This window comes from Macrosteles quadrilineatus, unplaced genomic scaffold (genome assembly GCF_028750875.1).
Source record: "Macrosteles quadrilineatus isolate MER2022 unplaced genomic scaffold, UCM_ALF_1.0 Scaffold_5__1_contigs__length_97177068, whole genome shotgun sequence".
NCBI lineage: Eukaryota > Metazoa > Arthropoda > Insecta > Hemiptera > Cicadellidae > Macrosteles > Macrosteles quadrilineatus.
In genome coordinates, this window is record NW_026542598.1 from 46,379,724 (window position 1) to 46,394,609 (window position 14,886).

Below are 14,886 nucleotides of genomic sequence, written 5' to 3' on the forward strand. Positions count from 1 at the left end.
CATAGTCTATTTATTCTTGGTGATAACCTCGAACAAATGTTGTTATTAATAAATGGGTAAGTGTATATATATATTGTTGTATTTATCGTTGTTTCACTTGTATGTTGGATACTAACAACTTAGAACGTGTCAGGAGCTTGTTGTGAACAAGGTAGCAGTTTGTATGTTTAAAAAACATGTGATAGTTTGCCTTGCGTGGGGTAAATGGCTGTGCATTTATTTACTTCTTGTAGAATAGCTCTCTATTTATAGACTATCTCTTTCCTGCTGTTTATTAAATGTCTGTAAAGCCGCGTTTACGTGAGGCCAGTAGGTAGGCAGACAGGTTGCCTGAGGTAAAATGGCTACTGGCCTTGTGTAAACACGGCTTTAGTGTAAATAATTGTAAAAGGTTTGGGTACAATTCAGTTGGTTAAACAGTCGCAAAGTAAATCTTAGAGGTTTTCTGCTACTAGTCGTTTATATAATTTGTTATAGCACTATCGTAAACTTTCTTCCTTTATCATGGATATTATTTAATTCCACTCAAGCAAAACAAATGAGCTATGTAACTCAAAACTAATTTTTGAGAAAATGGGTTATTCTTGTGATAAATAGTATCTTGTGTTTTAATTATTTAATAACTGTACCAATGGTTTGACTCTATTTGGTTAGTTCCGTAATTCAGTTTAAATCAGTTTACACAGCTGAATTTTCTTTAGATTTTGAAGAGTTCAGTTGTATCAAATTGTCTTACTGAAGAGGAGAAAATAGGGTCTTGGTTTTGAATCCTTGCAAGTTTGTATTTTTAATATAGTTTTTATATTCATTAGTTAAAAATAAACATTTGTTTTCTTTTACTGATGACATTACAAAGAGTAATTTCTTTTCCAGCCTACATTCTTGTTTCCTTTTTTCTTTTTTGTATATATGACTCATGATACGTTTTTACCCCTGCAGTGGTAAAAAAAATATGAGCGGAGTTAAACCTTAGGATTTTTACGCAGATGTGTGATACAGTATTTAAAATCGTTTGTGTGGCAAAATGTTATAGAATTTTGAAAATGAGCCAATGGAAAGTAATTAACTAGGAATTTAAATCCTGATAAATGTTTACTTTTTGGTTGCATTATAAGGAGTTCCCAGGTAAATTTATAATTATCATTATTATTTTAAATACTAACACTTGAATTAAACAGTAAGAAACATTTTGAAATGGTATATTTATATTGGTAATGATTAATTGTTTACAAATTACTTGGAATTGAATGTTAGAAAATGCAGGGAGTTGGCCTGTATGTTGTTGTATTTAACATTGTTTCTTCTTTCCACTGCTTCTATATTGTAAAACGTATTACAACATACTCTGTTAAAAGATCATAAAAAAATCCAATTTTGTGTAACCTGTTTTGTGTGTTAGGTTTGAGAGAAAATGTAAATATAATTTTCATGTAATTTATTTTTATACGTTAGTTTTGTAAAAATTATTGTAGCTAATTTAGTAGTAACGCAATTCATATAATTTAATTTTTTCATAAATTTACAAAGGGATGTCGTAGTACTGGAGAAAGCATTTATACAGTATACACAGTCACAGTATTAAATAAACTGTATAGGTCTACTGTTATTTCTTTTGTACATATATACTGTTAATAGGTATTTATTCCTTGAGTCTTTTCATTTTATTTCTAGTTACATAAGTGCAATAATCTTTAAAAACAGTTAACATATGTTTTCAATAGAAATGTTTAGATATTCCAACAAACTTCCTTGTGTGCCATGACTAATATTGAGCAAGGCTAAAGTCTTGTCAACATTGGTCTCTAAATAGAGATAATACTTGTTACGGTGTAAAGTCTGTTACATTTTAAAATACATTTAACGTTTCTAATATGCCAATTATTTGTTAATCAAAGTTCACATCTTTGTATTCTCTGTAAGTCTTTAAAATGAAATAAAGATACTTTCATCCTATATTTTGTTTTCTTGAGAGTTTATACCATCCCAAGATACATTTACAATGTCACTGAAACTACAACACAAGAGATGCTCATTGGTGTTGCTGCAATTTTGGTACATAATACATTATTGGCCATAGTAGCGGATCCAGAGGGGTGACAAAGGGGGCGACTGCCCCCCCTTTACGCATACATATATATATATTTTTTTACTCCATGTAATACAATAGTGCATACACATTACACTTTGTGTAAAATAATCTGCCACACTAACTTTGGACAAAGAAATGGTATAAAACTGCCATTTTGGAGACTAAGTTTATAGGTACCAATTTTTCGAACCCAAACCCCCCAAGCCCCCGGTTCGAAACCCCCCTTGTTTCTGTTCTAGATCCGCCACTGTTATAGGCTAATAGTGGTGCAACAGTGCCAGTGTGAACATGCCAATAAGTGTACAGTATGTAATCCGCTTCAGCTGGAGCCAGTACTTAAAACATTACTCGTCTCGTCTGTGGTGCTGTTGACTCATTTTGGGAACTCGGGAGCATTTGTTTGTTGGTGAGGTAGCCTCTGGATTACTAAATTTAAGTTAAATAATTTATGTTACCTGGCTTCGTCAAGTGATCCTTTTTCAGTATTTACAACCATAGTTTTCGGACTTCCATCCAGAAATCCATCATCAGGTAAAACAAAAACATCGATGAAGTCATTAAACCGATTCGGTTAGATTCGTCGTTAACTCTGAGAAAACATATACACAAAAACATGGAAAACAAATATATTACACTGTAAAACTAGTCAGTGTAATCACGGGGGAGACATGTGCGGCAACGCCAAAAGATGAGTTACGACTAAGAAGAATTCATTTTTTTTTTATGTTGCCTGTATGATATCTTTCAAGAAAGTAAGTTGTTTCTATGAATATAAAGTTCTTGGCTGTTTAAATTGGTTTAGATAGCATTTAACTAACTACCTTTGACCAAAAGTCAATGTAGGTACCTATATATTTTTTACAGTAATGACTCACTAGGTGAAGCGAAGTGATATCAAAATGAATACCTGTATTGGTTGGATGTGGAATACAAAAACATTCCAAAGGATACATAAACATGATTATTATAAATAAACTAGGGTACTGCACTACAAATATATTTTTTCAATAGTCACAAAATGGTAAAGTTATTTTAAGAAATAGTATTTTTTTTTAATTTTACCATCAGTTCACATTTTTTATTGCTAATTCTGTCAGCACCCGGCCGTTGTGATGAACCCGTCCCATCGACCCCCCGGGCTACCCGGGTGTGCGAAATCTCCCGGGCCAATCGGCCGGCCCGGCTAGGAAGGGCCCGCCAAGACGGGTTAATGTCTTTGGCCCGGTTGGACAGGGCTATACAAGTTGCCCGACGTCAACGGGCCGGTCACATGGCCCGGGCACTGTACCCGAGCCCGGGCGGCCCGGGTGTGCAAAATCGCCCGGGCCAATTCAGCCGGTCCGGCGGGGAAGGGCTCCCCAAGAAGCCCGGGCTAATGACTGTGGACCAGTGGGACAGGGCTATGCAAGTTGACCGGTAATGACGGGCCAGTGACATGACCTGGGCCGTTGTGGTCGGCCCGGGTGTGCCAAATCGCTCGGGCCAATTGCGCCGGCCCTGCGTGGAAGAGGGCTCCCCAAGACGCCCGGGCTAATGCCTGAGGCCCGGTGGGACGGGGCTATACAAGTTGCCCGTTGCCGACGGGCTGGTGATATGGCCCGGTACAACTGTACCCAAGACCAGACGGCCCGGGTGTGCCAAATCGCCCGGGCCAAATGTGCCGGCCCGGCGTGGAAGTGTTCCCCAGTGCCCCGTCGGTGACGGGCGGTCAACATGGCCCGGGCACCGTACCCAAGTCCGGGCGGCCCGGGTGAAACACCCCGACCCGGTGGGAAGGGGTCTACGATGAGGCTCGGGCCAATGACGGTGGCCCGGCGGGCAAGGGTCGTTGAAGTAGCTCGGGGCAATGGTGGAGTCCTGGTGGGGAAGGGCTGTTGGAGTATCCAGGGCCAATGGTGGTGGCCTTGTGGGGGAGGGTCTTCGAAGAGAACCTCAGGCAATGGCGGGGCCCGGAAGGTAAGGGTTGTGAAAGTAGTCCGGGCCAATACCTGTGGCCTGGTGGGACAGCGCCCACAAGTGGCCCGGTGGTAGTGGGCTGGCGACATGACCCAGGTGGTCCGGTTGCTTATAATCGACCCGGTCGTGGCCCGGTGGAACAGGGCATATAAGTGGCCCGAGCCAATGGCGGTGGCCTGGTGGGAAGGGCTGTTTATGTATTGTTATATGTGTAACAAAACAGCACGGAGGCGGCTGGACATTAAATCAGGGAAATCCGCCCGGGATCGCTCAGCCCAATTTAGGGGCCCTAAATGGTTCTCGCCCTTCCACCATGCTTCTCGCCGGCCCTGTAATTGGGACCAACATTTTATAGCATGCCGATTTTCTAACAGAATTGCCGAGCCACTGTAGAAGTGTTTAATCTGCACGGCTAAAAAAGGTAGTTTGTTTTGTAATTTTTTTGTCACAAACCAACTTCAAAACTCATTTGACCAAATATAGAAATGAGTGTGTTATCAAATCAATTAATTATTTTATTTGATTTGTTTTTAAAATAGCAATTTATCTTTGTGTTTTACTGTTATTGTTCGTTAGTAATATCATAGATTAAACATCCCCCCGGTCAATCAATGCCTTTATAAAAAAATAATTGGAGTATCTTAAGTCAATGATATAAACTTTTTAAAAACGTCTGCCTTGACCAAAGGGTCGCACTTAGCTCTAATCAGTAAAATAATTTAACTCATTTGAACACAAAATTCTCAGCTTAATAAAAATAAATTTCCTTTAAAAATTTGTTTTGAATCTTTGAATGGCATTTTATACAGTAGAAAATTACTCTTTATTGTTGGCTATACTGAATGCTCCGGATCTCTACTTCCGTCGGTGCCGAGTTGCCTGCCATAATTTCTTTTCTTTATCTTTCATTATTTCCTAGGGAAGGGTGTAAAGTTTAGGAATTCTAGCTATCAAGGTAAGTCTTACTGTTTTAGAAAGTAAAATTATTGTTTCGTTTGTTGAATAAAAACTACTTTAAATACTAATATGAACTATAACATTTTAACAATCCCTCTATTGTTCGAGGGTTGCCACTAGATTAGTCGAGGTTATGACCGAACGTGGCACGTGTTAGAGATGTTATTAGGCTAGTCTACTTTAGTACAAGAACTTCCATTAATGAAGCGGGAAAGAATTAACACTTTTCGGTGGGCCCTAATGTTACAACTTAAAATTAAACTCCGTTTCCTAGCCCAATGAGCAACTTTAAGGTGCTTACTTTAACCCTCCGAGTGTCACGTGTTTTGGCCTTAATGTCAGCCTATTTTTTGCTCATTTGCAAGGTTTTATTAAAACTGATCTGAGAAGCTTAAAAACAATGTTAATTATACTGTTCTATATACCATTTTGTTTGGAAAATCTTGGGCTTCAATATTATATATAAAACATAAGGAAGATTAAAAAAAAAAAAAATTTTTTTAGGTAAAAAAATGTATAATTTCGAAAATTTTCAAAAAAAAATAAGTTTGCGCTCAATGAAATTGTATAAATTATAGGCCTATAAATATTTGAAAATAGCCACTTTGTTCTAAATTTTATGAGGATTACAAATCTATAATAATATAAGGAAGTAGATTTGCAAATAAAAAAGTTATGGGCAAAAGACAGATTTCAGTACATAGCGTTTAGCTAAGAATGCATAGCCCAACCATAGCTAGGAATCTGGCTGATAATTTACATCAATATCACTACCTACTTCTTCAGGATCATCAACCAGCACTTCAAAACCACTTAAATCTTCTTATAATGCACCACGTATATCACTACTTTTGATTTTTAACACTAAAACAATGATAAACGTAATAAAACACATCAGTCATCGGTCCGAGGGTAACCTAGCTGTTTACAAATACACGCACGTCAGCTCAGTCAGCTGTCTGCTACAATATTTTCGGAACTAAAATGAATAGTGCTTAGAGACAGACCTCTGCAGAAAGCTTAGAATATTACGGACAGAACGATACCTAACTCAATCCAGTACAGTCCGATTCAGTTAGTCATAGAGCCTTCGCCGTAAACAGTGTTCGCGAGTCGCTGCAGCGACGCACGACACTATACAAAGTGCGTTACGCGTCGCTGCAGCGACGCATGACACTCGGAGGGTTAACCCAAATATTTGTAGGGTTAACTTTAGTTAGGCCTACCCCAGCCTCGACCTAATTTGATCCCACTTCTCTCTATAGTAAACTAAACTTACACACAGTAATACACTCTAGCGAGTTTTACACAAAAACAACGCCAAACAATTAAAGCCTAACCTCAAACTCAGGTAGCTCCTACAAGCTGTAGCCTACTTAACTTATTGACTGACGACTGGTACTTGGCGTATAAAGTCACTGCGTTTACATTTTACTGTGACAGGATTTTCATACATATGGCCGGTGACAGTCCTACGATCTTACTGACTCTTGATGGATAACCTAAACTCGTGTCTGGGACGCAATATTTCAGTAGCTGACAAGTAAATCTCAGGCTTTTTGTTGCTGGACATGGACAAAGACTCTGGGTAAACACATCTTTAGTCATGTTATAAGCAAATCTAATTACTTGTCACACAGTTGTCTTTAATTTAGTCGTGTTCCTTCAGTTTTTTTACATTCAAGACCTTTGCCTAATTAATTACTGTATGCCTATATGCATTTTTTTGTAAAACTGTTTCTACCAACGTAATTTAAGTAAGTTAGGCCCTAAGATAAACATACACATCAAAATAAGAGAGGTCACTGTTTATGGTAATCTCAATCCCAAAGAGAACCTGCGCCTATACTATTGGTTTAAAAATCAATAGGCCTTAAGCCGGGTTTACACTATGTAGCAAAACCTGCTATACAGCAGATTTGTGTAACATCTAGCAATGTTATATAACATTTGCTAGAAGTAGAAAAAGTCACTTTTCAAAAGTGCTATATATAACACTGCTATATGTAGCAGATTCTGCTATAGGCTATAGCAAAAATTGTGCTATCCATCAGGAGTCGGTAAATATAAAAAGAAATGCGTGCTATATCTAACATTGCTATATGTAGCAATGTTATACAAATCTTTTTCGCCTAGCATCCGCTATATGTAGCATTTAGTGTCAACAGTTCACAAAAGTTCACAGTTGTAGCCTCCTGTGTACGGACGTTTTTGCTCGGGGATCTTTGTTTACAATGGAAGGGCTGTAAAGCGACAGTGCGTGGGATCGGGATGCTATTATAAACTTTAATTGAACTGTTCCGTGGACAACCGGCGTTGTGGTCATATGTAAAACGTTTTTGAAAAAGTTAGCAATGTTATAGGTTTATGTTATGTTATAGGACAACCTATAGCAAAAGTTATATAACAATGTTATAGGCCTATAGCAATAGTTATATAGCAGATTTTGCTACATAGTGTAAACCCGGCTTTACTGTTCAAATAAGGAATTAAGTATCAATATTGATTCGGTGGATATCGTTTCTAGTTTCTACAATGTCTTTTTTTAGGAAGCCTAACTTAACCTACTGTAAACTTAAAATTTAGTTAAATCAAATAAAATCAAAACATACTTTATTTCCAAAAATATTGCAGGATAAAAATTATAACATAACTTCCAGTGAAACAGATTGCTATTGCATAGATAAAAATAATTAAATATAAAAATACATTAAAAAAATACATTAAAAAAATACATTATAAAATACATTACCGGTAAGTTATGCACGATGTGTTTAAATGTTTATATTGTTGTTTTAAGTGAAAGTAGAGCCTATCATTATTCTATCATACAAAATATATTTTTATGAAAGTGAAAGGTAACAAAACTAACAAAAACGAAGTTAGCCTAAGTTAATCTTAAATCTTTTTTGATATAGGCTACAGTAGTCTCCCTCTTATCCAGACTCCTCGGGATCGAGACCAGTCCAGACAACGGTTTTTGCAGTTTAACTGACGGCCGCTATAATTTGTTAAAACGGATGTGTAAATGCACAATGTATACAGTATTTGACTTAAATTTATGAGAGCATTGTATTTAGACACGTGATCACTGGTCTCAAATCTTTCCCCCAAGAACAGTTGTTTCAGTACTGCCCACTTCCTGCCGATCTACTCCAGTTAAACCGATGTGCTGAAAAAAAATGAATCGGTTAACCCTCCGAGCATCACTTGTCGAAAAATCGACTCACGACACACTTTGTGTAGTGTCACTTGTCGATTTTTCGACACGAACATCGTTTACGGCGAAGGCTCTATGACTGACTGAATCGGATTGAACTGGATCGAGTTAGGTATCGTTCTTTTTGTTAGATTCAGAGCTTTCTCTGGAGGTCTAAGCGCTATTCATTTTAGTTTCGAAAATATTGTAGCAGACAGCTGACGTGCGTAGCGTATTTGTAAACAGCTTGGTTAACCTCGGACCGATGACTGATGTGTTTTATTACATTTATCATTGTTTTAGTGTTAAAAATCAAAAGTAGTGATATACGTGGTGCATTATAAGAAGATTTAAGTGATTTTGAAGGGCTGGTTGATGATCCTGAAGAAGTAGGTAGTGATATTGATGTAAATTATCAGCCAGATTCCTAGCTATGGTTAGGCTATGCATTCTTAGCTAAACGCTATGTACTGAAATCTGTTTTTTGCCCATAACTTATTTATTTGCAAATCTATTTATCAATGTATCAGGTTATTACATTGTTTTCGTTTTGGTAATAAGGTAATTCTTCCTCACGATCAAAGCACAGAATATTGACGTTGCAGCTTTCGTTTACGTAATGCTTGACTTTTGTAGCATTACAATTTGCAGAATGTGTATTCTTTTTCAAGAAAATAAAGTTGTCAACTTTCTACAGAAATATATTTTGCAAAAAACAATTTTATCAACTTTCAATAGAAACTTACACAGGTTAAGTGTAAGAAAGGACCATGTAAATAAATAATTTATATAAAAAAATATAAAAAAAACCAGTCAGACAGGCTAGGCTTTCTGCGACAATGTCACCCGTAGTTCTGCTTTGGTGGATTGCCTTTGGTTTAGATAAGCTTTTATTGCACTCCTGGTGTAGTGAGTCTTAAAAATAACTAAAGAATATAAATAAGTTAATATAATATAAGTTTAATATGTTTTAGGCCTAACTTATGTCATATTGGTTTAGCTGACCAAATTAAAGTGTTACTCAGCCACTTTACTGGTCTCTGGATGGCCATTTTGGAAGATATCTGAAACGTAAAAAAAAAAACATCTATCGAACACTAAATGAGTTAACACTTTATCCGAAACCATCGTCTGACAGGCCCACGGAAATGTGCACAAACGCATGTTGGCAACACTGTTTACTTGGGGGAATTTAATACACTTTTTTGCATTTTGTCCAAATAAATAGGCCTATCATTGACATTAGATTAAGTAGGGCTTACTAGGTATTTCTAGTCGATCTAAGGCTAAATTAAGCCTACTAATATGAAATTATGTTTAATTTAAATTCACCTAGTGATGATACAACCTGGGGCCAGTGGGAAGCCTGCACCAGGGGCCTACATACAGAGCACTTGTTGCTACTCGGCCCCGGGAAGGTCTGAGATAGGGTGGCTAACCCTCTAGCAGGGGGGGCCCATGGAGGGCTGCAGGGGACCAGAAATAGCGGGAGGGTCGGTCGCTGGGAAGCTGAAAAGCTGAGCTCCGAGCCCTGCCCGGTGGAAAGCTCCTGTCACCAGCAGTTTGAGTGTAATGTGCGGGATGGGACAACCCACAACTCAATTCAGACTAGTCTCTCACTGGCCCCTTCTCTTAACTGAAGGTGAACTTATATTTAATCAATTTACACAACTTAAATGTTGTGTACGACTGGTTTTGAAATTGTAGATTTGGTGATGATTCTTGTTGTTGTTACAAGATGGCGGACGAAGACTGGGGAATGGACGAGCCCGCAGCTGGGGTTGACACTATTCCTGTAGCTGCGGCCCCCGAGCTGCCGGAGATCAAACTGTTTGGTCGCTGGAGCTGTGATGATGTCCAGGTGTCCGACATGTCTCTGCAGGTTTGTTTATCTCTTAACTGAATAAACTCGTGATCCGGCAGAAATTTACTGTCCACCTAACCACTTAAGCTAACATGTAACCATAATTGTTGTTGTAACCATAATTTTAATAACTGTATTAAAATAATTTTGCAATTAAAGCTAGGCGTATATCAGGCAGGCAGATGTATAATATTCATGTGTGTATCTGTAAGAAATGCAGAATTATACTCCATTCAATTCAATTCGTTTATTCACGGCAGAAGCCATTGTACAATAATGCCATTACATACGGGAGATAACAAGCAATAATAAATACTAAATAATACAATAGTTGAACACAAGATGCATAAGGATAGTAATACTACTGAATAGAACATACAAAATTAGTAACAGGTGGACTATGAACAAAAGAAGCTAGCATTACAAAAAAATATGCAAGAGGATATCAGGTAACGTGCGAAAGTCATAATAATAATACTGAAAGAGAAACAAGATGCAAACAAATCATAATAGCAAGACATGTAATAATAGCCTATTAATAAATAGTGCCATACAATAGTGAGTAAAAATAAGTACATTCCTCCTTCACCTTCAGTGTTGTGTTTCTATAAGCCTTCCTAGTATTTCAGATGGCAGAAAATACCAACCTTTTAGCAAGTTACGAAAATGAGTACTGTAAAATGTCCTTTGGCGCATTCAGTAGGGTTACAAGGACAGTTGATGCATTTTGTTTAAAATAAAAGTTATATTTCCAGTAGGCCTAATGTTGATAGCAACTATCTCCGGTAAAACCTACATGTGTCAGTGATTGCGGGGTTTGTTATTTGTTGCTCTAGTTCAGAGTTATTTCACCAAGATCAGATACAAATTTGTCAAGACCTCGTAAGCAATAGTTTAGGCTACAGAGTTTTGATAACTGTATCCTTGGTTGTGTTTAGTTTTTGTAAACGAGTAATTAATTTGTTGATTTGCAAATTGAGTAAGGCCCGTATTACACTATCATAGTTCTATGACATATTATATTATCAAATATATGATAATATGTTCTCTCAAGGAGAACATATTATCATAGTTCAAAACCATTATAATAGTTGGTACATTACACTGTAATAATTTTCATCAAAGACATATGACAATAGATATATGTCATAGAACTATGATAGTGTAATACGGGCCTAATACTTTGAATAATATTTACTTTACATATAATTATATATAATAATATTATTACAGGACTACATAGCCGTGAAGGAGAAGAACGCCAAATATCTTCCCCACTCGGCCGGCCGGTATGCAGCCAAGAGGTTTCGCAAGGCGCAGTGTCCCATCGTAGAGCGTCTCACCAACTCTCTTATGATGCATGGTCGCAACAACGCCAAGAAACTGATGGCTGTGAGGATAGTCAAACACGCCTTTGAGATCATCCACTTGCTCACTGGAGAGGTAGGCTTAGGCTATACAGTAGTAGGTACTGTACAATTTTCTAAGGTTTATTGTCATTCATTTAGCCATTTTCATTAGGTACGGTACACACACAAGTTTTTAGTGCTAAGCCAAAATGTTAATTTCATTTGAAAGCAAAACAATTTTAATAACTAACTATTATGTTGTTACAAAGTGTTTTTACTAAGACTGGCCACACACCTAGACACAACATGTCAAAAAACATTGTTCTACATCTATTTCTTGCTTAGGGTTACCTTTTCTGATTTTATTTTTTACAATACACTGTCCAATAGTGAAACTGCATGCGCTGAGTTGAAATCCAAACCACCCGTATAGTATTGGGTTAAGTTGTACTGTGAGTAGCCTGTAATGAAGAGTGGTGATAGCCAGTGTCCGATTTGTAAAAAAAATAAATGCCGGAACTGTAACCTATTTAATGAGTTTTTTACCTATGTATGTACCAATTTATGCCAATATATTTATCTTTCTGAAAGGGAAGTACCGAAACTACATTCCGCCGCATTCCCCCACAAATCGAGCACTGGTTGTAGCTGTTATACCTAGATTTTTAGAGATAAGATATTGACCTTGATAAGTTTCCACCAATAATCAATGCATTTCTGATAAGATCCAAAATTTGGTTTTGGGATCAGAAGGTAGTTAGGAACAAATTCAAACCTTGGTACTACAATTAAAACTGTAGAAAACAATACAAAGTTGTTTTGTCAACTTGTACTTTGCTTGTTCAGCTGTGGGATAGGCCTTACATCACTTTCAATTTTGAATTGTCCAAAGAGCTTATTCATGATTATTTATAGACTAGTTGGATGGTAGCTGCGTTAATTGATTCATCCTTAGTTTCTTACATGCATTGCATTTTTTGGGGGGATTCATGAAGGCCTACATGCTAAATTGTAAAAACTAGGATTGGGTAAACCAAGAACTACCAGTATTTAATCGTAAATAAAATTTTCATTTGGTTGCTTTTAAGTGTTAAATGCCAAAGTGTAGTTCTTAAGCATCTATGTTATTTGTTTGACAGAACCCACTGCAAGTTTTGGTGACCGCCATCATCAACTCAGGGCCGAGGGAAGACTCAACACGTATCGGAAGAGCTGGTACTGTGAGACGACAGGCTGTTGATGTCTCCCCCCTCCGTAGGGTCAACCAGGCTATCTGGCTGTTGTGCACAGGCGCTCGTGAAGCTGCCTTCAGAAACATCAAGACCATCGCTGAGTGTGTGGCTGATGAACTCATCAATGCTGCCAAGGTAACACTCTCCGAGTTTGTATAGGCCTACTTTCGTGGCGGAAAAAAAACAAATCTAACCATTGTAACATTTTGATTGTTTTCAGAAAAAAAAACTTAAGTTCTTGGTGTATATGTTCCGAAGGATTATGATTTTCATCACTTCTTAGAAAAGTATAATATAGTTTTCATCTTTATATTTATTTCGCCACAAGTAGGCTTGTAGTTTGTTCTTGATAAAATGCTTATTTTTGTAAGATTTATCCCCACATATTATACTTCAAGATACGTGCCTCAGTGTGCAGATGTGTATACAGGCTTTATATTTTCTATTCAAGCCGTAAAACTCGAGAAAACCGTAAAAATAATCGTTTACATTTATCATTTAAAGTGGGGATGGTCAAGTCTCGAAATTTCGGGAAATTTTCGGGAATTTCTAAATCTCGTTACACGAGACGAGATTTCTTTTTGGCCGAGATTTTTATCAAGACGAGAAAAAAAAAAAAAAAAATTAAAAACGCCTGCAGAAAGTCAATGCAATACCCGCAATACAGGAGCCCGATCGGTTGTAGTTGCGTTTCCTTTGCGAAGGCGTTCTTATTTAATTAATTCTTCAAATGTAAATATTACTTTAATTATTTTAATAACATTTGAAGAGTTTTTTGTTAAGTGTTAGCAGTGTGAGGAATGTTTTATTACTATAAAAAAAAGTCAAAACAAGTAACTATTTTATAAAAATTAATATTTTTTTTATGATTTATTTTATTATGTTGTAGTTGCGTTTCCTTTGCGAAGGCGTTCTTATTTAATTAATTCTTCAAATGTAAATATTACTTTAATTATTTTAATAACATTTGAAGAGTTTTTTGTTAAGTGTTAGCAGTGTGAGGAATGTTTTATTACTATAAAAAAAGTCAAAAAACAAGTAACTATTTTATAAAAATTAATATTTTTTTTTATGATTTATTTTTTTTAGGATAGCCTAAGTTGAACTCTATCCTAACTGATATCACTATGTTTCCTAATCGTAGGCATTTTTAATAAGTTAGGCGTGATTAATAAAAAAATGTTATGCTGATGTTTTTTAATATAAGATTGTAAATATTCTTGCCTATTATCATTATTTTTGTATTTAAACAGTCATCTAACAATGTTACAAAATCAGGTAAAAATTCCGAACATGCATTTCCCGTTGTGTATGAGAAGGGAAATCCCGTCTCGATCTCGTCTCGAAATTTTATGAGAAATAAAAAATCTCGTCTCGAACTAAAAATCCAATCTCGTCCATCCCTATTTAAAGTTTAGTCATTTGCTTAATTCACTAAAACTAAATCCAGCATAGCTTTTTAATATATCAATTGCAACTGGGCGTACTTTAAAACGAATGTAAATGTGTTCACTTTGAAGTTGATGAATTCATTTGGTTTTGAAAGATGAGAATCAGGTTAGGAAACCTACTTGTTATTTATTTTTTAAATTTATAACTCGATAAATTTTTAATCCAACAAAAGTAAAAATAAAAATAGCATTAGTCATGTCATGTCTTATGTTTCAGGGCTCATCAAACTCTTACGCCATCAAAAAGAAGGACGAACTGGAGCGAGTTGCCAAGTCCAACCGTTAAGTAATTGTTTTATACAATAAAAGTTTTAAAAGTTCCAAAACTGGCCAATTTTTCTCAAAACCCCTCCTCAGCTATGATAAATATTAATTTGTACATCATTTTTCTTGATCTCATTTAACTTTGTAACATGTTCTTCATGGCTTTAAAACTGGTTTTTGTGGTATTTAAGGAGACTACCTGGTCTGGGAACGTGAGTGTTAAGCTTCTACTACACTGATGAATCTCTAGACAGTTTAGTTAAGTCTGTTAAACAGAACAACTCCATAAAGGAAGATCTTATAGACTGCAAATAAGCTGTAGTCTAATTAGGTATTGCAATGTTTAAAGTTAACACAACCTACACATATTGCAAATTTTCGATTAGGCCTAAATCGGTAATTTTTTTAATATTATATCAATATATAAAACTAGGAAACCCGTCAAAATCGACGGTTACTTTCAAGGCTTACGTTAATTCATCTAACTGCGATAAATTGGGTGAAATATACATATTTTGAGCATTT

The 14,886-nt window shown here is 36.4% G+C and overlaps 1 protein-coding gene across 1 annotated transcript; it reads left to right on the forward strand.

The window, feature by feature from the left end:
• Positions 1 to 4,893: 4,893 nt before the first annotated feature.
• Positions 4,894 to 14,423, forward strand: LOC128994622 (40S ribosomal protein S5). Its single transcript, XM_054419293.1, has 5 exons — positions 4,894 to 5,000; positions 9,940 to 10,083; positions 11,299 to 11,508; positions 12,554 to 12,781; positions 14,315 to 14,423. The coding sequence occupies exons 2-5, from the start codon at positions 9,940 to 9,942 to the stop codon at positions 14,381 to 14,383; spliced, it is 651 nt and encodes a 216-aa protein (XP_054275268.1). The 5' UTR covers positions 4,894 to 5,000; the 3' UTR covers positions 14,384 to 14,423.
• The last annotated feature ends 463 nt before the right edge of the window (positions 14,424 to 14,886 follow it).

Coding starts and splice junctions, on each gene's coding strand:
- LOC128994622 (XM_054419293.1), top strand. CDS start 9,940: ATGGCGGACGAAGACTGGGGAATGGACGAGCCCGCAGCTGGGGTTGAC. Junction 11,509..12,553: donor TCCACTTGCTCACTGGAGAG/GTAGGCTTAGGC, acceptor TTTGTTTGACAG/AACCCACTGCAAGTTTTGGT. Junction 12,782..14,314: donor AACTCATCAATGCTGCCAAG/GTAACACTCTCC, acceptor CTTATGTTTCAG/GGCTCATCAAACTCTTACGC.